This window comes from Oreochromis niloticus, linkage group LG1 (genome assembly GCF_001858045.2).
Source record: "Oreochromis niloticus isolate F11D_XX linkage group LG1, O_niloticus_UMD_NMBU, whole genome shotgun sequence".
NCBI classification, from domain to species: Eukaryota; Metazoa; Chordata; class Actinopteri; order Cichliformes; family Cichlidae; genus Oreochromis; species Oreochromis niloticus.
In genome coordinates this window covers 11,486,288-11,504,157 of record NC_031965.2, presented here as the reverse complement: position 1 = coordinate 11,504,157, position 17,870 = coordinate 11,486,288, and the positions used below count along the sequence as shown (strand labels likewise).

General features: G+C 40.8%; 2 protein-coding genes across 3 annotated transcripts in view; one reads left to right on the top strand and one right to left on the bottom strand.

Annotated features, from left to right (window-relative positions):
• Positions 1-560: 560 nt before the first annotated feature.
• Positions 561-2,854, bottom strand: rxfp3.3a2 (relaxin family peptide receptor 3.3a2). Its single transcript, XM_025902947.1, has one exon. It carries the CDS (start codon positions 2,336-2,338, stop codon positions 1,208-1,210), a length of 1,131 nt encoding a protein of 376 aa, XP_025758732.1. The 5' UTR covers positions 2,339-2,854; the 3' UTR covers positions 561-1,207.
• A 635-nt stretch (positions 2,855-3,489) lies between these two features.
• Positions 3,490-17,870, top strand: part of adamts7 (a disintegrin-like and metallopeptidase (reprolysin type) with thrombospondin type 1 motif, 7) — a 74,968-nt gene continuing 60,587 nt past the window's right edge. Inside the window, exons 1-4 of one of the 2 annotated variants that reach the window (XM_025902909.1) lie at positions 3,490-3,575; positions 7,457-7,824; positions 14,332-14,515; positions 17,478-17,677. In XM_025902909.1, coding sequence (XP_025758694.1) covers positions 7,687-7,824; positions 14,332-14,515; positions 17,478-17,677 — 522 coding nt within the window. In that variant the 5' untranslated portion in view covers positions 3,490-3,575; positions 7,457-7,686. Of the gene's footprint in view, positions 3,957-7,456; positions 7,825-14,331; positions 14,516-17,477; positions 17,678-17,870 lie in introns of both variants that reach the window. The other variant, XM_005455666.4, reaches the window with a different exon arrangement.

The window sequence follows — 17,870 nt, the reverse complement described above, 5'->3', positions numbered from 1 at the left end:
AAAAGTTGGACACTCTGGATCATACAGCTTCCCTGCAGGGCCACAGTAAACAAAGCAAAGAGGCTGCAGGGTGGGAGGAGGATGAAGGCAGGACAGAAAATCATTAGCACACAAACCTGGCACCGGTGCCCGTTGCCTGCGGCCTGCGGACTCCCTCAACCTCGAGCTGGCCAGCATTCTGTGCCCTGAATCGTCTGACGAAGATCTGCGTCACTACGGCTGCCAAAGCGAGTGCTGGAACCTCTGCAGCCATTGTCAGCTTATTCTCCTGGGCTACCCGGGCTTGCCCAGGGTTTGTTTTTTGACATGTGCCAGGATAGGAATTCAACATTTACAACAGAAAGGACTGAATGTGATGAAAAGCGTCTTGGAGGTGCTGACACTATATAATGCATTTAACGTGACTTCTTTATTTTATTGTAGCCGTTGAGCCATTTCCTGATTGACACGAGTTGAAGCTAAAGGATCAATTCATTTATTATTGGGACGATAAAAGAAAAGAATCCACCTTTAGAAAAGCGTAAGCACAGGACAGCAAACTGGTTACACACTTTTTGCCGACTGGAAAGAAAAATTCAGCGTTAAAACACAGTTTTAGTTTATGTCAGTTTAGGTGAGAAAACAAATAATAGACTCTCCTCAGCGCATACACTTTTAGAACATGGTTTGTTTTATTTTCACAGACTGCAGGCTCACTATACAGTACACGTCAGTCCTTTAAGAGATGCCTCAGGACTGATGAACATGGCTTTTTTTTTTAAATTAAATCATAGTAGCAAACACGATCAAAACCACTGAAAATTAAAAATACAAAAAATACAATCAAAATCCCCCAAACCCCCAACCTAATGTCCCCAGCTGGATTTCCACTCGAGGACGTTCTCTCTTCCCTCTGCTGTCCCGTGTCTCCCTCTCGTCCCGGTTATTTCTTGTTTGTCTTTAACAATCACGACAAGGAGAAATGCGAGCTGGAGAGCAAGACTGGGAGAAATTCAAAGTTTAGTTGTCACAGTGAAACAAACACCACTCTGCGCCTTTCTGAGTCGCGGTGCAAAAAAAAAAAAAAAAGCACACACGGTGTGAATCTGCGATGCAAACCCATTCAAACATCTAGACTGGAACAGATGCGAAAGCGTTTTACGCGCGCGTAATGAAGACAGCTACAGGTGGACCACAAAGCGTCGTCTTGTTTATCATGAGGCTACAGTTAACGAGTATACGGGAGGACTTTAGAGGCTGATAAACCCTTACGGTCTATGATGGACAGCGTGTACTCCGCATTGTCCATAATCTGGAGAGGCGCGGCTCCCTGGGTTTCTGCCTGTGTCATGGAGCGCGTGGCGCAACCTTTCGTGGAGGACGGAGTGGAGGCTTTCCAAAACAATCCGCTCAGCATCTTCCTGATCTCCGGCCTCATCAGGCAATAAAGCACCGGATTTAAGCAGCTGTTTGCGTGCGCCAAGCACACGGTGACCGGGAACACGTAGGTGTGCACCATGTAATACGACGTGTCCCAGTTTGCTGCGTTAAATTTGACCAACACGCCCCAGAAGGTGATGGCATGATTTGGCATCCAGCAGCAAAAGAAAGACAAAACTACTATAGCCACAGATTTGGTGACTCTAGATCTCCGTTTAGGGTTGCTGCTGTCCATGCTCCTCAGTCTGACGAAGCGCAGCAGCATCAGGTAGTTAACGGAGACAATGAGCATGGGGATAATGAAAGCGATCAGGATTTTCTGGATGTGATAGAGGGCGAGCCAGTCGTGTCCTTCGGGAAACTTGAGGAGACATAGTTTTTCGCCAGCCACCACTGTCACAGTGGAGAAGACAGCTGTTGGAGCTGTGGCAACTGTCGCCGCCACCCACAGCACCGCGCACACCCACTTCACACACCGTGACCTGCTGTGCGCCTTTTTCTTCAGAGCCGAGGCGACGGCCAGGTAGCGGGTCACGCTCATGGCGGTGAGGAAAAACACGCTGGCGTACATGTTCATCACAGTGACCGAGAGGACGATCTTGCACATGGCGTCTCCGAACGGCCAGCTGAAGTCCAGCGCGGTGTCCACAGCCCAGAAGGGCAGAGTGAGAACAAACTGGAAGTCCGTCACTGCCAAGTTGATGATGAAAACATTAATAGTGGACCTCTTTCGACCTTGTCGTAACCTCATTAGAAAAAAGACGAGGAGGTTGCCCACTAAACCCACCGCGCAAACTACAGAGTACACAACCGATATGAGTATCCTCAGGATGGGGGTGCCATCCGCGCTCACATCGATGTCTTCGAGCACTGAACTTCGGTTGAGCGCTCCGCTGTGGTTAAACATTTCCTCCATCATGAAATTTATAAAGCTGGACTCACAACATTTTCTTCTACGATGCACCCCATGAAAAAAAGCCCTTTCATCTCTATTAGATGCAAATTCGTAGTCATAACACCTCTCTGAATGACAGCTGACCAGAAACCTGCTTTTATACAGGTGTGTCGCTCCTCTGCTGAGCCACGATTGGTCGAGTGAGACGTGACAGAGATGATTACGGTCCCGGTAGCTCTTAAGGAAGAACAGGTTAAATTTCTTGTTATAGTTTATCCGCCAGCTAAAGTCTTATGAAGGAATGCAGTTCTCACAGGAATCGTGCGTAAATGCGCAAAATAGGAAAAGAAAATAAATGATGAAAATTAATTTTTATCCAGACAATTCAAACGAATACATCAATCAAGATGTAGATCTATTTTCCATTTCTTCCTGCCTCTCTCACCCGGTACACCTGTTGATTTCTGTTCACGCGCTCCAACACGCCCCGTCTTTGCAGACACAATAAACCAAGATGAGCGTGCCTTCAAAAATGCCAACGTACTTCTTAAATGCTTTCATTATAATTATTATTAAATGAATACTATAGGTCAAAACTGATGGCCAACATGTAGAACTTTCGTAAGCACAAGCAATAGAGTGACATTTTTCTTCCACTAGAGGGAGCGCTTACTTTGGAGAGGATAATAACGGTCGAACATAGAGTTTGGTTACATCGTGTTTCACCTCCAAATAGACATAATTCTTAATTGTTCCAGTTTAGCTTAAGGTGGTAACACATTTGGGGATATAACTGATATAGATCTGGGTTTTCCAGATGTGTTTTGAAATCAGGAATCTCTCGAACTCGATGATGTCAGTCGCTGGTTAGTTTTTTGTTTTTTAAGACTTTACTCGGGCTTTTCCCACAGTTCCCACTGGGAAACACTTGTTTTTATGCTTTGAACCTCCGGTCAAAACGTACAGAGCGCGACCCCCGATGCGTAGTCATTTGTCTTACTCCAAGTGAATGCAACAGTCTGGTCCTCATCTGACCCACTGAGAACCCGAATCACCTCAAGGAACTTCCAATTGGACTGTATCTCTGTATCCGATCTCTCGGAGTAGCATTCCCCTTTAAGCCCTCCAGCTCTCTCTTGAGCCCATTGTCTTAAGTCCACCCATCTGTGGGGGTGGCTCTGCGAAAGTTTTCACAGCAAAGTTTTAAGCTGTCACTGGCTGTCGGGAGGAGGCTGATGGAGGACAGGGGGACCAGCAACTTGTAAGCAAACATTTACACCGACATAAAACAAAACACACAAAAAAAAAGATGCAGCAAAAGCCCCCCGCGGAGGCAGACAATGCTCAGGCCTGAAGTGAAGAAGTTTGTTGTTGCTGTCACAGCGTAAGTGCACGGGCGCAACAAAGCGAGAAACGCACCCAGCACAGATGGATTTGAACTATTTGAATTGACAGTCGACGCGGTGTCAGAAAGGCGTTAAATGTTTCGAAAATATAAGTTACCGTCCTGACAAAATGACCCGTTTGCACTGCGGGCTTCACGCTTTCGGACAAAGAGCGTCTTCCATTCACTTCTTCATCGCGGTCCTGGTGGTCCTGGAAAACTGCAAAACTTTGGGATTGGGATTATCACATGAACCAGGTTAGTGAGCCTGAAAACTAAAGTATTTTAAACATTTTCAGATTCAAACACATTGAATGCCACCACACTCTCGTACACTGCCTGCTTTTGTTGTGCGCATTTGCTCCGTGAGTGAATCCAGTCACACTCCTCCCTGATGAGAAGCCAGCTGGAACTTATGCTTACAAAGTTTGGGGACAGCCATAGCAATTATGCCCAAACTTTTATAACCAAGTGCGGTAGAGAGAGCTGTTTCTGAATGAATCATCAGAGGCTGAAGCCCGGTCCGCCCTTGTTATAGTGCCCTTGATCAAAACGCAGAATCCCAGTGCAGTGCTGCTGCCGTGTGACTGACACTGACCTCTGACTTCAGTAGTCAAGGGCAGGAAACAGAGTTTCGCTTAAGGGAATAGACAGGATGCATTATTGTTATTCTCTTAATACACCCAGTTTCAACAGAAAGTGTATTAGCTGTTCCAGTGGATATCATCACATCAGAGGATTAAACCCCTCATGTCTGGTAGGAAGCACCCCCTGCCTTCACTTCATGCACTTTCATCCACTCAGACTTCCCGGGTTCTCCAGAGATTAGGCAAACAAACAGATCAAGAAGTGTGGGTGCACTCTGTCTCATCCTGTACAAATCAGCTGTGTGCTCTTGAGAGAGAGAGAAAAAAACTAGCTACTGTTTGGCATTCTAGGCAGGGATGACTCACTGAGGGAGGGACCTGTCAGATAGTGATGTTTCAGGTGTTAAATGTTTGCACAGGAGTTATCGACATCTGTCTGAAACTGTTTCCCAAATTAGAAAAGCACTTTGATAAGCAAAGGGCTTCCGCTTGACAGTGTTTAAAGACATTTTTTTTTTATTCTTACCTACTTGTAAGACTATAGAATAAAAAGTAAATTAACTGAACCTGATCAGTGTTGTTCATTTGTCTTAGCAAATCCTAAAAGAATCTTAAGGATCCCTACTTTTATCACAATCACTCCACTGAAAAAAACCTTATTTTTGATGAATGTGATGGTTTCTGATCACCACGAATCCACAGCCCAATTCCTAAGGAGAGTAACTTGCTGGTTGGCTCACTCTAGATAATATTTTTTTTTTAATTTTTTAAAATTGCTTAAAGAATATCTTCTTAAGGTCACAAGAAAATATAGATATCTTCTTGCTGCCTTAACAAAGGTAGGAATGGATATGCAGTCACTGCTTTCATGAAGAATGCCTTCCATGCCTTTGTTGTGCATTGTTAAGGCTACAAGAAGATATTTATATTTTCTTTTGACCTTAAGTAGAAGATAAGATTTTTTTTTTTTCTCCAGAAATCTCTTGCCATCAGTAATACACATAAATGAAAACCAGTCAAGCCCATTGCTTTAGGCAGCCATGTCTTTTACACTAATTCAAATCCATCCAAGACTATTTGGCATTTGTAGCTGGTCAAAACTTCATAAATAAAAGCAAAAGTGCGAATTAAAGAAGTGCATAGCTGGAATACTCAGGCATGTGCTAAAGTGAGAATTCGATAAAATAATCGTACAGTATTAAAGTGCCAATAAAAAGGTGAAAACTCCTCAGTCAGACATTTCAAATATTTGTCCAAATCATCTACAAGTGCTGTATGCTTGAAAATATTTGTGCAGATAATCCTGTGCAGTGCAGACAGGGTAAGAGCTCCAGTCAGCAAGGCTGTGTGTAATCACTCCTTCATTTCCCTTGAATGAGATAAAGCCAATAATGATAGTGTGAGGGTTTGCACCCTTGTACTTTGAGTTGCACAGAATAAGTGAAAGAATGTGAAACAGATAGTAGCTGTGATTTTTTTTTTTTTTTTTTTTTTTTGGACAGTGGTAATAATTGTTATTTAATTTGTACAGTGTCCATCACATGGATAAAAACATCAATATTTCACAGTGTTGTTATCATTAAAATTCTTATCACTGAAAAAAAAGTTGTAATTGATTTATGACCCACCTTTAGTGCAAATATACCATTAAAATCATTTTAATATGCAACTTTTTAAACTCTTCTCATGAATTTTAAAACACGTGCATATTGTCGTGTGTGAAACAAGGTTTATGGGGACTCATAACTAAGTACTACTTCTATAGGATTTAACAGGGTAAGTAGCAGCCAAGCTATGCTATCAAATGCAGTTGATTAATTGATCATCAGCAAACATGAATACCTCTATAAAAGCAACAGTTTTAGCAGTTTGTTAAATTCTCTCCAGGAGTGGACATCCTGACAAAGTCAAACAAAATCAGACCTTGCAGGTGCTACATCTCAGATTCTACAGGCCTCCATTAGTGTGTTAAATGTTCATGTTCATGACAGTTCAGTGAGAAACACACAATATGAGTATGAGGTCTTTGAAAGGGTTACCAGGAGACGGGAGGCAGCATATCTTAGGTCTGCAAAGGTGCATCATCACATGGCACAAGACTTCTAGAATGATGTGGTTTGGACAAACAAGATGAAATGGAGATTTGGACGTAACGCACAGCGGCACACTTGGCGAAAACTAAGCTCAGCATATCAGCATGAATACTTCATACCAACTGTGAAGCACGGTAGTGGAGGGGTGATGATTTGGGCTTGTTGTGTAACCACAAGACGTGGCCACTTTGCATTCATTCAGTTAACCATGAGCTCCTCTGAGTATTTTAGAGTGAGAGCAACAGCTAAAGCATGGCACAAATTACGTCATGAAGCAGGATAATTATCCAAAGCACAGCAGCAAATTAAAACAGAATAGCTGAAAAAGAAAAGAAAATTAAGGTGTTGAAGTCCAGACCTCAACACAATAAATGCCTGCAAACCTCAATAAACTGAAGCAATGTTTTAAAGAAGAGTGGGCTCAAAATTCCTCCACAACAATGTGAGGGTCTGATAATGTCATACAGCAAATTACTACTTGAAATTGTTGTTGCTAAAGGTGGTTCTTCAAGCTACTGAATCATGTGGTGTACTTAGTTTTTCACTGGACTGCATGGAGTCCTGTGAAAAACCCCTTTTTCATGTGACTGTATGTGGTGATAAGCATCGCAGCTGTGGGGGGTGTACTGTCAGTGGATACTAGACATACACAGTGATTACTGAGTATTGCAAACTAAAAAAAGAAAACACTGTTTAGCAAGGTTTAGCTAGCTACAATGAAATTGTATGGATAGAAATAAGATGAAAAAACTGCTCATCCTGCTTCTTGAGGCACAGTTACTTTAAATTTTGTCACACTGCTCTCTCTGCAACGGACAAAGCTATTCCAGATCAGAGCAAATGATGGTTTGTGAAACTTAGTCTTCCAACAACAATGCAAACTATTAAACAGGAGAGTGAAGCGTCAAAGAATATATTTTTAAGAAGTGCTGCATATATGTCAGTTATATTCAAAGATAAAAGTGACAGATTAGCACATATGGGTGTGTTTAGAGTTTCCGCAGTTTTGTTTACAGCTTTGCAGCCACATGATTGTTTAATTTAATAACGAGTCTTCTTCCCACCACCGCTTTTACAGAAAGATTTCAGGATGACTTCCCTTTGTACGAGGTGGTTCACCCTACGAGAGTGGATGCCAAGGGTCACTTCCTGTCCAACTTCCTGTCTCACCATGCTCGCCGTTTACAGCGCAGGGAAGCCTCAGTGGAACCAGCAGGACTAGATCGCATCTTCTACCAGTTTTGGCACGGCGGCCACAACTTGCACTTCAACCTCACTCTGAATCCTCACCTGCTGGCTCCGGGCTTCATGACTGAGACGAGGTTTGGTGGCCTGAAGGGGGCACGGATCAAACCTGCTGGATCCTCCCAGTGTCATTTCTTGGGTGAAGTGTGGGATGATGCCATTGTGAAAGGGAGCGCAGCTATAAGTACCTGTGATGGCCTGGTGAGTGGATAAGCAAACTATTTAAAATTGTTTGAAAAGCATAAGCAGGTGAGGTGACCAGGCAGCTGTCATCAGAGCTGGGTGCAAGAAGAAGTTATTTCCAAAACTGTGAAATTTCATCTTCACTTAAGGGTCATTTAAACAGCAACATGCCCTGGTGTGATTTTTTTTTTTTTTTTTTTCCAGAAAAAGTTCAGTCCATATATATTTTGACAGTGACACAAGTTTTGTTTTGTTTTTAACCTGTTTATGAAACTCATTCCTATTATGGTTATATAATGGAAATGGACATAATGTGTGGACTCTGTTTTAATTTGAGGGCATTCATATTCAAATTGGATGCAGGGTTTAAAGGTTTCAGCTCCTTAACATGTGCCACTCTCTTTTAAAGGTGACCAAACGTAATTGGACAATTGGCTCAAAGGCTATTTTATGGGCAGGTGTGGGCAATTCTTTAGCTATGTCATTATCAGTTAAGTAGATAAAAGCCCTGGCATTGATTTGAGGTATCATGCTTCCATTTGGAAGATTTTGCTTTGAACAAACAACATGCAGTCATAGAAGCTCTCCATGCAGGTGAAACAAAGCCATCCATAAGCTGTGAAAACAGAAAAAACCCATCCAAGAAATTGCAACGACATTAAGAGTGGCAAAATCTAAAGTTTGGTACATACTGAGAAAGAAAGAAAGCACTGGTGAACTCAGCAATGCAAAAAGACCTGGACGTCCACGGAAGATAACAGCGGTGGATGATCGCAGAATCATTTCCGTGGTGAAGAGAAACCCCTTCACAACAGCCAACCAAGTGAGGGAGTCTCTCCAGGAAGTAGGCATTATCAAAGTCTACCATAAAGAGAAGACTACATGAAAGTAATTACAGAGGGTTCACTGCTAGGTGCAAACCATTCATAAGCCTCAAGAATAGAAAGGCTAGATTGGACTTTGATAAAAAAAAAAAAAACACCTACAAAAGCCAGCACAGTTCTGGAAAAAAAACATTGTTTGGGCAGATGAAGCCAAGTTCAACCTGTACCAGAATGATGGCATCTGTTAAACATGGTAGAGGCAGTGTGATGGCTTGGGCGTGCATGGCTGCCTGTGGCACTGGGACACTAGTGTTTATTGATGATGTGACACAGGACAGAAGCAGTCGAATGAATTCTGAGGTGTTCAGAGACATACTGTCTGCTCAAATCCAGCTAAATGCAGTCAAATTGATTGGGCGGCGTTTCATAATACAGATGGACAATGACCGAAAACATACAGCCAAAGCAACCCAGCTGTTTATTAAAGCAAAGAAGTGGAATATTCTTGAATGGCCAAGTCAGCCACCTGATCTTAACCCAACTAAATTTGCATTTCACTTGTTGAAGACTAAACTTTGCACAGAAAGGCCCACAAACAAACAGCAGCTGAAAGCCGCTGCAGTGAAGGCCTGGCAGAGCATTAAAAAGGAGGACCTTTTAGACTTGAAAGCTAATTGTGCTTATCAGCCTAGAAGACACTTTGAAACCACAGCTAATCCCACATTTATACACAACGAGTGGATATGAAGAGACTCAGCCATATATAGAATATATAGATGTATATTGGTTGTAACATTTTTTAGAGATTTGCATTGCACACATAATAAGGATGCAGCATTTCCCTGATTTGCAGACGTTCTCATGGGAGCGTATTCCATCAGACGGAAAATTGTGCCTGATGCACTTTATTTTATAGCAGGGTTTAAACTTGAGTATTGTGAGCAATGGAGCCCGCCTTTATATTTTGTACTAAGTGTATATTGAACTTCCATTTTTGTCCCTTTGTCGCCACAGAAGTGTCACTCTCATGGGTGCATTTTTTAAAATCACGGAGCAATCCTGCAGTCCGCATCCTGCTCTGTCTGAGTTTGTTCAAAATTAGGCTGGTGATTTATGCTCTCCACTGTGTCTGTAACAGATGTGCGCTCATAAAAGAGAGATTATTTAGACCACAAGTAGCTACGGTGGATTTGCATTCAGACCACTTAGATCCTTGACACTACATTATCACAATGCTGCAGTCGTATTTCTCCAAATTAGATCTGGACCGGGGCTTTCAAAAGATACTTACTCACCACCTCTCTTTTCTCTGTCTGAAATTTCCAAATGGAGATATTATTCACATCGATCACAATAAAAAATAATCACAACATAGATCACTATTTCACGTTTATTATAATATGCTCCAAACTGTTCTTCATTTTGATTTGTAGTTTTAGAAAGAGAGCACTTTTTTTTAGATTAGCTAGACGCTGTTTAGCCCTGTGCCTAAGTGAGTGTGTAAACTGCAGTGCATGTTTTGAAACAAAGGTCAGATCTCAAAAGTGAAGCGTTACTGTCTTGTAATGCTGACAGACTGATGACTAACAGTTGTGTATAAAAAATCATTCAGCATCAGGTTATCAGGTTTCTTAGTTTCTCAGACGAGCCTGTCTGACACCAGTAATCATGTTCAAAGTCACTTAAAGGACCTTTTGTTGATGGTTCTGATGCTTAAACAAGCTCTCCTGACCATGTCTACATGCCTAAAGGCATTAACGAGTAGTCGAATAGCTGCATCTAATGAAGTGGTCAATGAGTATCTACCCATTTAGCAGAATTTCCACGCACATGTAAACTCACTCTGGTTTAAACATAGTGTAATTAATAGAGAAGCCCTCTAAGGTCACATGGATGAAGTTCATTATGTTCTCTTGCTGAACATGACACAAGAAGAATTTGTGTGATAGTAAAAGCCAAAAATGCTGTCTTATTATTCAGCTCAGGGCTGAATTACAATAAAATGAGAAATATTTTCCTCCCAGAAGACAGGTTCCTCTTAAAAAGCGATCATGTTTTCTTGCTTCTAATCTTCACCCACATCTTTATTTACTGGCAGGACTGCATATTTTACAATGCAGTGCTTTGCAGCACTAGTATCAGTCAAAAACTCTTAGGTATGTGGTATAATAACATTTATTTAGTGTAGAAAAAACAAACTAAATAAATTATTTTATTTAATAATTAGTGGTACTCTTTACTGACATTTGGGGTTTTTTTAAGTCAGAAACACATCAGCAGACATATGGTATCCACATTGCTGGTGTTCTGCCAGCGCTCTGCCTCTCTCCTTGCATGATTTGGGTTATCTGCCTGTAGATAAAGAAACTAATGTCCATACAGTAAGTAAAATTGAAAGTTTTATTTCTTGGGTAACTCACATACATAAATGTGTGTTTTTCAACACTTCAGCATGTTGATCAAAACACAAAACAAACTAAAAAAGTGCAAAATGCTTTTGCCAGTTTGCAGACAACCGCAGACCATATATAAAAGACTGACACAGCCAAAGTGATGTCACACATTAGTTTGTGAAATCCTGTTTGAAACCAGATGTCACATCTGGTGGATCTGAGTGAAAAAATTCGAGCGACACTCCACACTCGCACGATAGCGACTTGACATTTACAAGGTTGGCCTGCCCTAAAGTATGCCCTGTTTATCGTTCTTTCCAAAACGAATGCATCCATGTTGTAATGAGTAAAACTTTAGGCCAACAACTGAAGCCATAATTTAATTAGGAAAGTGTTTACTGGGGTTTTCTCATAGACTTTTATACAACGACTTTTTTTTCACAACATGAGGAGCTGCTCACTGCTGGCACTCACCAGAAAGAATGCAGGTTCAAAGTACTGATCTTTAGCACACAGTCTATGCAGGTAACTAATTATTGTGGTGCAAAGCAGCAAGTAAACTTCTGCCAGAACCTCAACTTGGTTCTCTTGCCAAAGCTCAGCCTGTCTGCTTTTGGTAAAACACAGACAGAAAAGCTGATTCTGCCAGTGATGAGATTAAGAGTATTTTAAATATTGAAGGCACTTATTAAGGACAGTTTGCTTTATAAGAACAAAGGATATTGATGAAAGTAAAAAATGTTTCCAATGTGATCCTTTTTTCCTTTTTAAAAGCTGACTGATATTACAGATGAAGAAAATTTGATAGAAAATTCAGTTACAGATCTTTAACGTCGATAGAGTCGATTTTACGTACGTCATCTTCTTTGATTGTCTGCAGTTTATTCTTCACATTCAAAGCTGAAGTGCTGCACAAAAGAGCATCTTGCAAAGGAGTCCCATAAGTCCTCATGTTTTAGATCACAGCCAGAAACCTGCAGTTTCAGGACGGTTTCTTCCTGTAGTTGTGACACTATCATGTTGACAGTATACAACACTTCCCAAATGACTCAAAACTTCAGATGAACAAGCCTCCCTTTCTTACTGAAATATATTACATAGTTATATGTAAACTATGTTATTGCCCTCGAGATGCTGTGTAAGTTTCCCTCCCAAATACGAAATCAAAAAAAGATTATTCCAACCACAATATTTATATTTCCCGGCATGACTATTGTTCTTGCCTCCGTGCATTTCCTTCAAACTGGAGAAAGAGCCTCCCACACAAGACAAACACCAACTGAGTCAGAGAGAAAGAAAAGGAGCTGGGCCGAAGTTGTAGATCAGCCTCCATACGCACAGCACCATGGTCAGGCTAAAACAGCTTAAATGGTATGCAGGTATTTCAAAATTGTCCAGATTTCCAAATGAAACTCTGTTACAACAGAAACGTACTTTAATGACTGGATTTCATTTCACCCCTGATTTACTGCACTGGTCCAGTGAGCACTGAAATTGTTATCCATCGAGCTGTGATTGCATTTATTAAGACAAGAGACAGATTAAAACAAGAACGTGTTAGATTAACTGACGTGTTTAATGGCTTATTTTACATTTCAAATGTTGCATTTGAAGGTTCTGTGTTATTTACTCAACCTGTTACCTGAGTCAGTACACTTGACTCTAAGTTGGAATGATGCAGCATTTTGGGAAATGTCAGCACCACTGTTTATTTTCTACACTTTATTTTTCACTTGCACGCTTGCACGTTCTTCAATTCCTGCAGTGCAAGGAACCATGACAATAGCAGCAATGCATCCTTAGCAGAAGAACCAGCTGCTCTGATTCTGCTGTGTGCTGCTCTGTTGACGTCTGCCTGTCTTTAAGAAGCGTTCTGTCATGACTCGACCAACACACAACAGCCAACCTTTAAAGCCAGTGTATCTTTGATATTGTATTTTTTTGGAGATGGGATGAAAACTATTTTTGCTGCTCAGCTTTTAGTGTGTAGGCTTCGGATAGAACGGCCAGCCCTTCTGCCTGAGCTTCACTTGGACACTGTGTAAGATGAAAAAGAGATTAACTGGAGCAGAGGGTGGATAAGAATTAAATATAAGACAGCGATGGTCAACAGGGGGCCTAGGGGAATTTGGTTTTGGCATAGTGCCTGCATGATTTACTATGCAGTTGCTTAAAAGACATTTGATCTTTCCCCCGGCTCAGTCGTACGACAGAAACATTATGACTTGGGGCTGTTTTTGCTGTTTCAGTGGGAGCTTACTCGATGTGTTTTCATGTGCTTGTACATTTTTATTCACTAGTCTTCAGTACTGTATGTAATGTTTATATATATTAACAATAATATTTGTATTTAATTATATTAAATATTAACAATTTTTGAAAAACCGTTTTAGAAAGTACCACTTAGCGTGTTTATTCAGGCTGTTTTCTTAATTGCTTGTCCAATTCAGGGTTGTGCCAGGCTGGAGCCTCTCAGCTGTTAGTGGGTCAGAGGTGGAGTATACTCTGGGGCCAGTTTGCCTTTAAAAATGCAAATGCATCATTTTACTACCATAAAAATTAGGGACTTGGATTGGACACTTGCAGCACATAAAGAAAGAGGACTGCATAGTTAAAGAGAACTGCTTGGCCGACCTGCAGCCCAGATTTTGTTCCCACTGAAAACATTTGATACATTATGAAATGGGGGGAAAATAGACAAAGACGGTGTGGAGAAGCTGGAACAAGAAAAAGAACAATTCAATTTCTAGAGAACTAGAGCAGCTGATCTCAGTTTCCAAACACCTGGCATGGTAAAGAGAAATCCTCTTGTTCCAACGTTTTTTTGTTTTTTTTGTCTTTAAAGATGTTGCTGGCTACATGTAGATTTTAAATACTTTGCAAACACAGTGTCTCCACTTTTTGTAATGCTCCAATCAAAATACTCAAAAGCGGACATCTTCAGTTGTTTATGGTGTAAGATGATGTAAGTTCATTAAAGTAAGATCATTAAATATGGCACGGTGAGAGCAAACGCCTTATTGCAGAGCATAATATATAAAAATGCTTCTGATCAATTTTCTTGTCAAAAACTTGGATTAACTTACTAATTAATGTTGTATGCAGTTGTGTGATGTCTTGCCTACCCATTACATCCTGTATCTTTGACGACAGAAGAGCAAATCAAGAGCAATGTTTTGTTTAAAAGTGCCTTTGAAGAATTGAATTTTTTTTCTGTTTCTCAATATTTCAGCAGTTCGTTCTTTGGCAACAGTTAAAATAGTTTAAAGAGATTTGAAGAACTGACTTACAGCTCTTTGTTTCTTTAGACGGGACTCTTCAAGTTGTCTGATGAAGAGTTTTTTATTCAGCCTCTGGAAACATCAAGTGATGAAACATCAGCACCACAGGCCCATGCCATCTACAAACGGCATGTGTCTCCTCCCTCCTGGAGCCCAGTCATACAGCCCATCTCAGGGAAACGACCTTTCAACGGTACCTGTGGAATCAAAGGTAAATCGTGCACATTTACTTACATTAGCAAAGAAAGCACAGCATAGAAATTATACGTTTTTTAAAAAAAAAAACAGTATGTCAAACTAATGATTTGTAGTATAAACAGATGCACCAGAAAGCTGATTGTGTTCCGGTACTTCCTTCCCTGAATGATTGAGCATTCATGGAAACACATAAACATTACCGAAAGATTTTTTTCTGTAGTTAAGGCAAAGCTAATATTTGCTAATATCTTAAAAATGAGTGTGACAGGGTGTGGGTTGTGGCTCAGCTGCAGGGAAGGCGAGGAGCAGTGGGTTCAGAGTGTGGTGCCAGAGGAGGCTGACCCACGCAGCTGACCTCCATCATCTTATCATGTCTCCCCCATTCGAGTAGGCCGCTGGGACCTGTCGACAGAACTGTGCGTGGCAGTTTGAAAACTAAGTGATCAATGTTCGTACTGTAAAGACAACATTTGTGGCTAAAATGTAAGCCCTCACATTGCGTCAGTACATTACTTTTTTTCTTGCAAATACAGAAACCGCAAATTACCAACAGCTCCCAGTGTGATTAAGGTCAGAGTGATGGGCAAGTTTTTGGGTTTTTTTGTAACAGCAGTGGAGATAAGTACTATATTTACATATCTTAAGGCCTTAAATCTCTTTACTTGTTCAATGAAAATGCTTAATTTAAAAGTCAAAATACTGATAACTCATTAGCTACTAAGCACTGAATGATGAGAATGAAGATTATAACTAATCTCTTGTCTTTCATTTGTCTGCTGGTAATAATCTGCCGAGGTTAGAAGAATAAAGCCACTGAAATGCAGACGCTTGTAAACCAGCTGCTTAAAATTCTGAGTTGAATTAATTGGCCCTGGAAAAAAAACTAGATGTCCTCGAGGATTTGAGTTTTTGCTTTCAGAATCAGATTAACAACAACAACAACAACAACAAAATATCAGGGCAGAGTTATAGTTGTGCCTAAGTACTACTTTAAACACCAATCAAGCTCAGTTTTTTGTATTTGGAAAGATCAGAGTATGTATTAGCTTATTACTTGCTTTGAAATACATGAACTTCATCGCATCTTCCAAATTGCAAAGTAAATTACTTGTTTTGATTTCTAAAGAATCATAGCACAGACACATTTTCAAGGACAAAGAAGCTTGTGTGTGGTTTTAATTGGTAAAATACACATTTAGCATTTAGTTTGTCTTTTTTTTTTTAGCTTGCTGAACAGACTGATAAGGTCTGAACGTCGACTTAAACAGTTTCTGTAATATCAGAATTTTCAAATCATTAAGCGCGTCCCCCTCTAGGCCTGTGTTTAAATTGTGCACTTAATCACTGTATCGCTATATGTCAACCAGTCCTACAGATTTTTCTTTCTGTGTGGCTGTGGTTCATAAACTGCGAGGGTGTGTGAAGCACAAATATGAACTGAGAGTAAGTTGAATGAAGATGATTTATGTAGGGGAAATGCCTTATTATTTCACTAAACCTTCAACTTAGTTTCGTTGCTTATCTTATGACCGTTATATGTACATTTATATACATATAACCATGATAGGATCATGTTTTGAATTGAAGACTTTTTTGGCTTCTGAAGCGGGAAATGGAAGAAATGGTTTGAGAACAACTGCTCAAGCTATTTTCAGCTGCTTATTTATTCAAAGAGCTCACTACAGCAGATTGTTCCCTATTTGGCAGCATTTTGATGTTTGCTGCTCTTTTTGATGCAAACAAAGGATTTGTGTCTCCTCTTGAAATCAGGACTAAGAGACTTCCGCTTGCTGGGTCTTCCTTGATGTCATGATCTTCGTACAGCATCTGACAGCAGACTCATCTCTCTATCTCTGTCCAACTCATCTAGATGTCGTTGGGGACAGCATCATCACTCACCTTTTCTCACTCAATATGTGATTATACACCACTTTGCATTTAATCGCTAGCTGTTATTAATCTCTGGCGCTCTTCCATAACATGTCTTTTGTTCTGTCTCCCTGCCCTCACTCCCTACCAGTCACAGAGAGAAGGGGGGCGGTTCCTTTCCACTGCTGCCAAGTGCTTGCTCATAGGAGGTCATCTGATTGTTGAGGTTTTCTCTGTATTGTTGTAAGGTCTTTATCTTTATTTATAGGTGCCTTGAGATGACTGTTGTCGTGATTTGGCGCTTTATAAATAAAACTGAATTGAATTGGCTATTGTGCAAACTGCTACATTACATCTGACATACTCCATGCTTCACTGCACCCTTAGATTAATAAATGTTTTTGGCTTTCTCAACACAAAATGCTAACCATTGCATCCATGTCAGTTTGAACTCATTGAAAAATAACACTACGACTAGAATGATCTGATTCACCCTGTAAGCCTTAGGAGTGGTCTGTGAACTGAGGTGTATCCGGTAATTCTCATTAATCTCTAAGGCTGATATTTCAGCGTCATCATAGCCACAGTAATGTGTGTGTGTGTGTCTGCTGTTGGTCTGCCCACTGTGCTTCCTGTCCCAGAGTACGTAAATGTTAAAGTTTTTGACAATATACTAAGGAGGATGAACTTGACTTTTTTGACTTTTTGCAGCTGACAAACACAGTGGCCTTTATTGTGCAAACAAACAACACGTGACCTTTTCTCTGAGCTCTCTTCACTTGTGTTCATTTGTATGCCGTGTTTGTCATCCGTATGTCTGTGTGTGTCTGGCGGTTGCTGCCCAAGTGCTAAGCATTTTCCAAGTGTGCATGTGTATATCTATCATACGTGTTTTTGTCTAATCCAATAAAGACATGATCAGAAAATACTCAGAAAGATCAGCTAGAGATTACTGAAGAGGATGACCAAGGCGTCTGTAGGCCAAAGGGCAAAGATTTGTATAACAGCACTGTGTAGTACATGTGACAAGGTAAAGTCACAGTTAATGTTTGTTCTTGTGTGTTGTGTGAAAGATTTTAATATCTATTTATATTTTCCTTCTGCAGATTATCATCAAAGCTTTAAAGACATTGAGAGACAGCGGGAGCGTTGGGAGCGCAGGCAGCAGAGAAGGAGGAGAAGAATTCGTCAACGCTCTGTCAGCAAAGAGAAATGGGTGGAAACGCTGGTGGTGGCTGACCCCAAAATGGTGGATTATCATGGGAGCAAAGCTGCGGAAAGCTACATACTTGCTGTCATGAATATTGTAAGTATTTGATATTAATAATAGTATTACGCTACAGGTACAGGCATCAACAATGAAGCGATGACTGCCAGCCTGTATCTTTATCAACAGACTTTAGCTGAAGCAGTAGCTTAATGTGCCTGTGCAAATGCAGCGTTTCCTCCTTTGAGATGCTCTGCCAGCCCCTTCCTGCAACAGCCTTCAGCTGCTGCTT

What these genes read in the sequence shown, in the direction of transcription:
- rxfp3.3a2 (XM_025902947.1), bottom strand. Translation starts at nt 2,338, where the DNA reads ATGATGGAGGAAATGTTTAACCACAGCGGAGCGCTCAACCGAAGTTCA.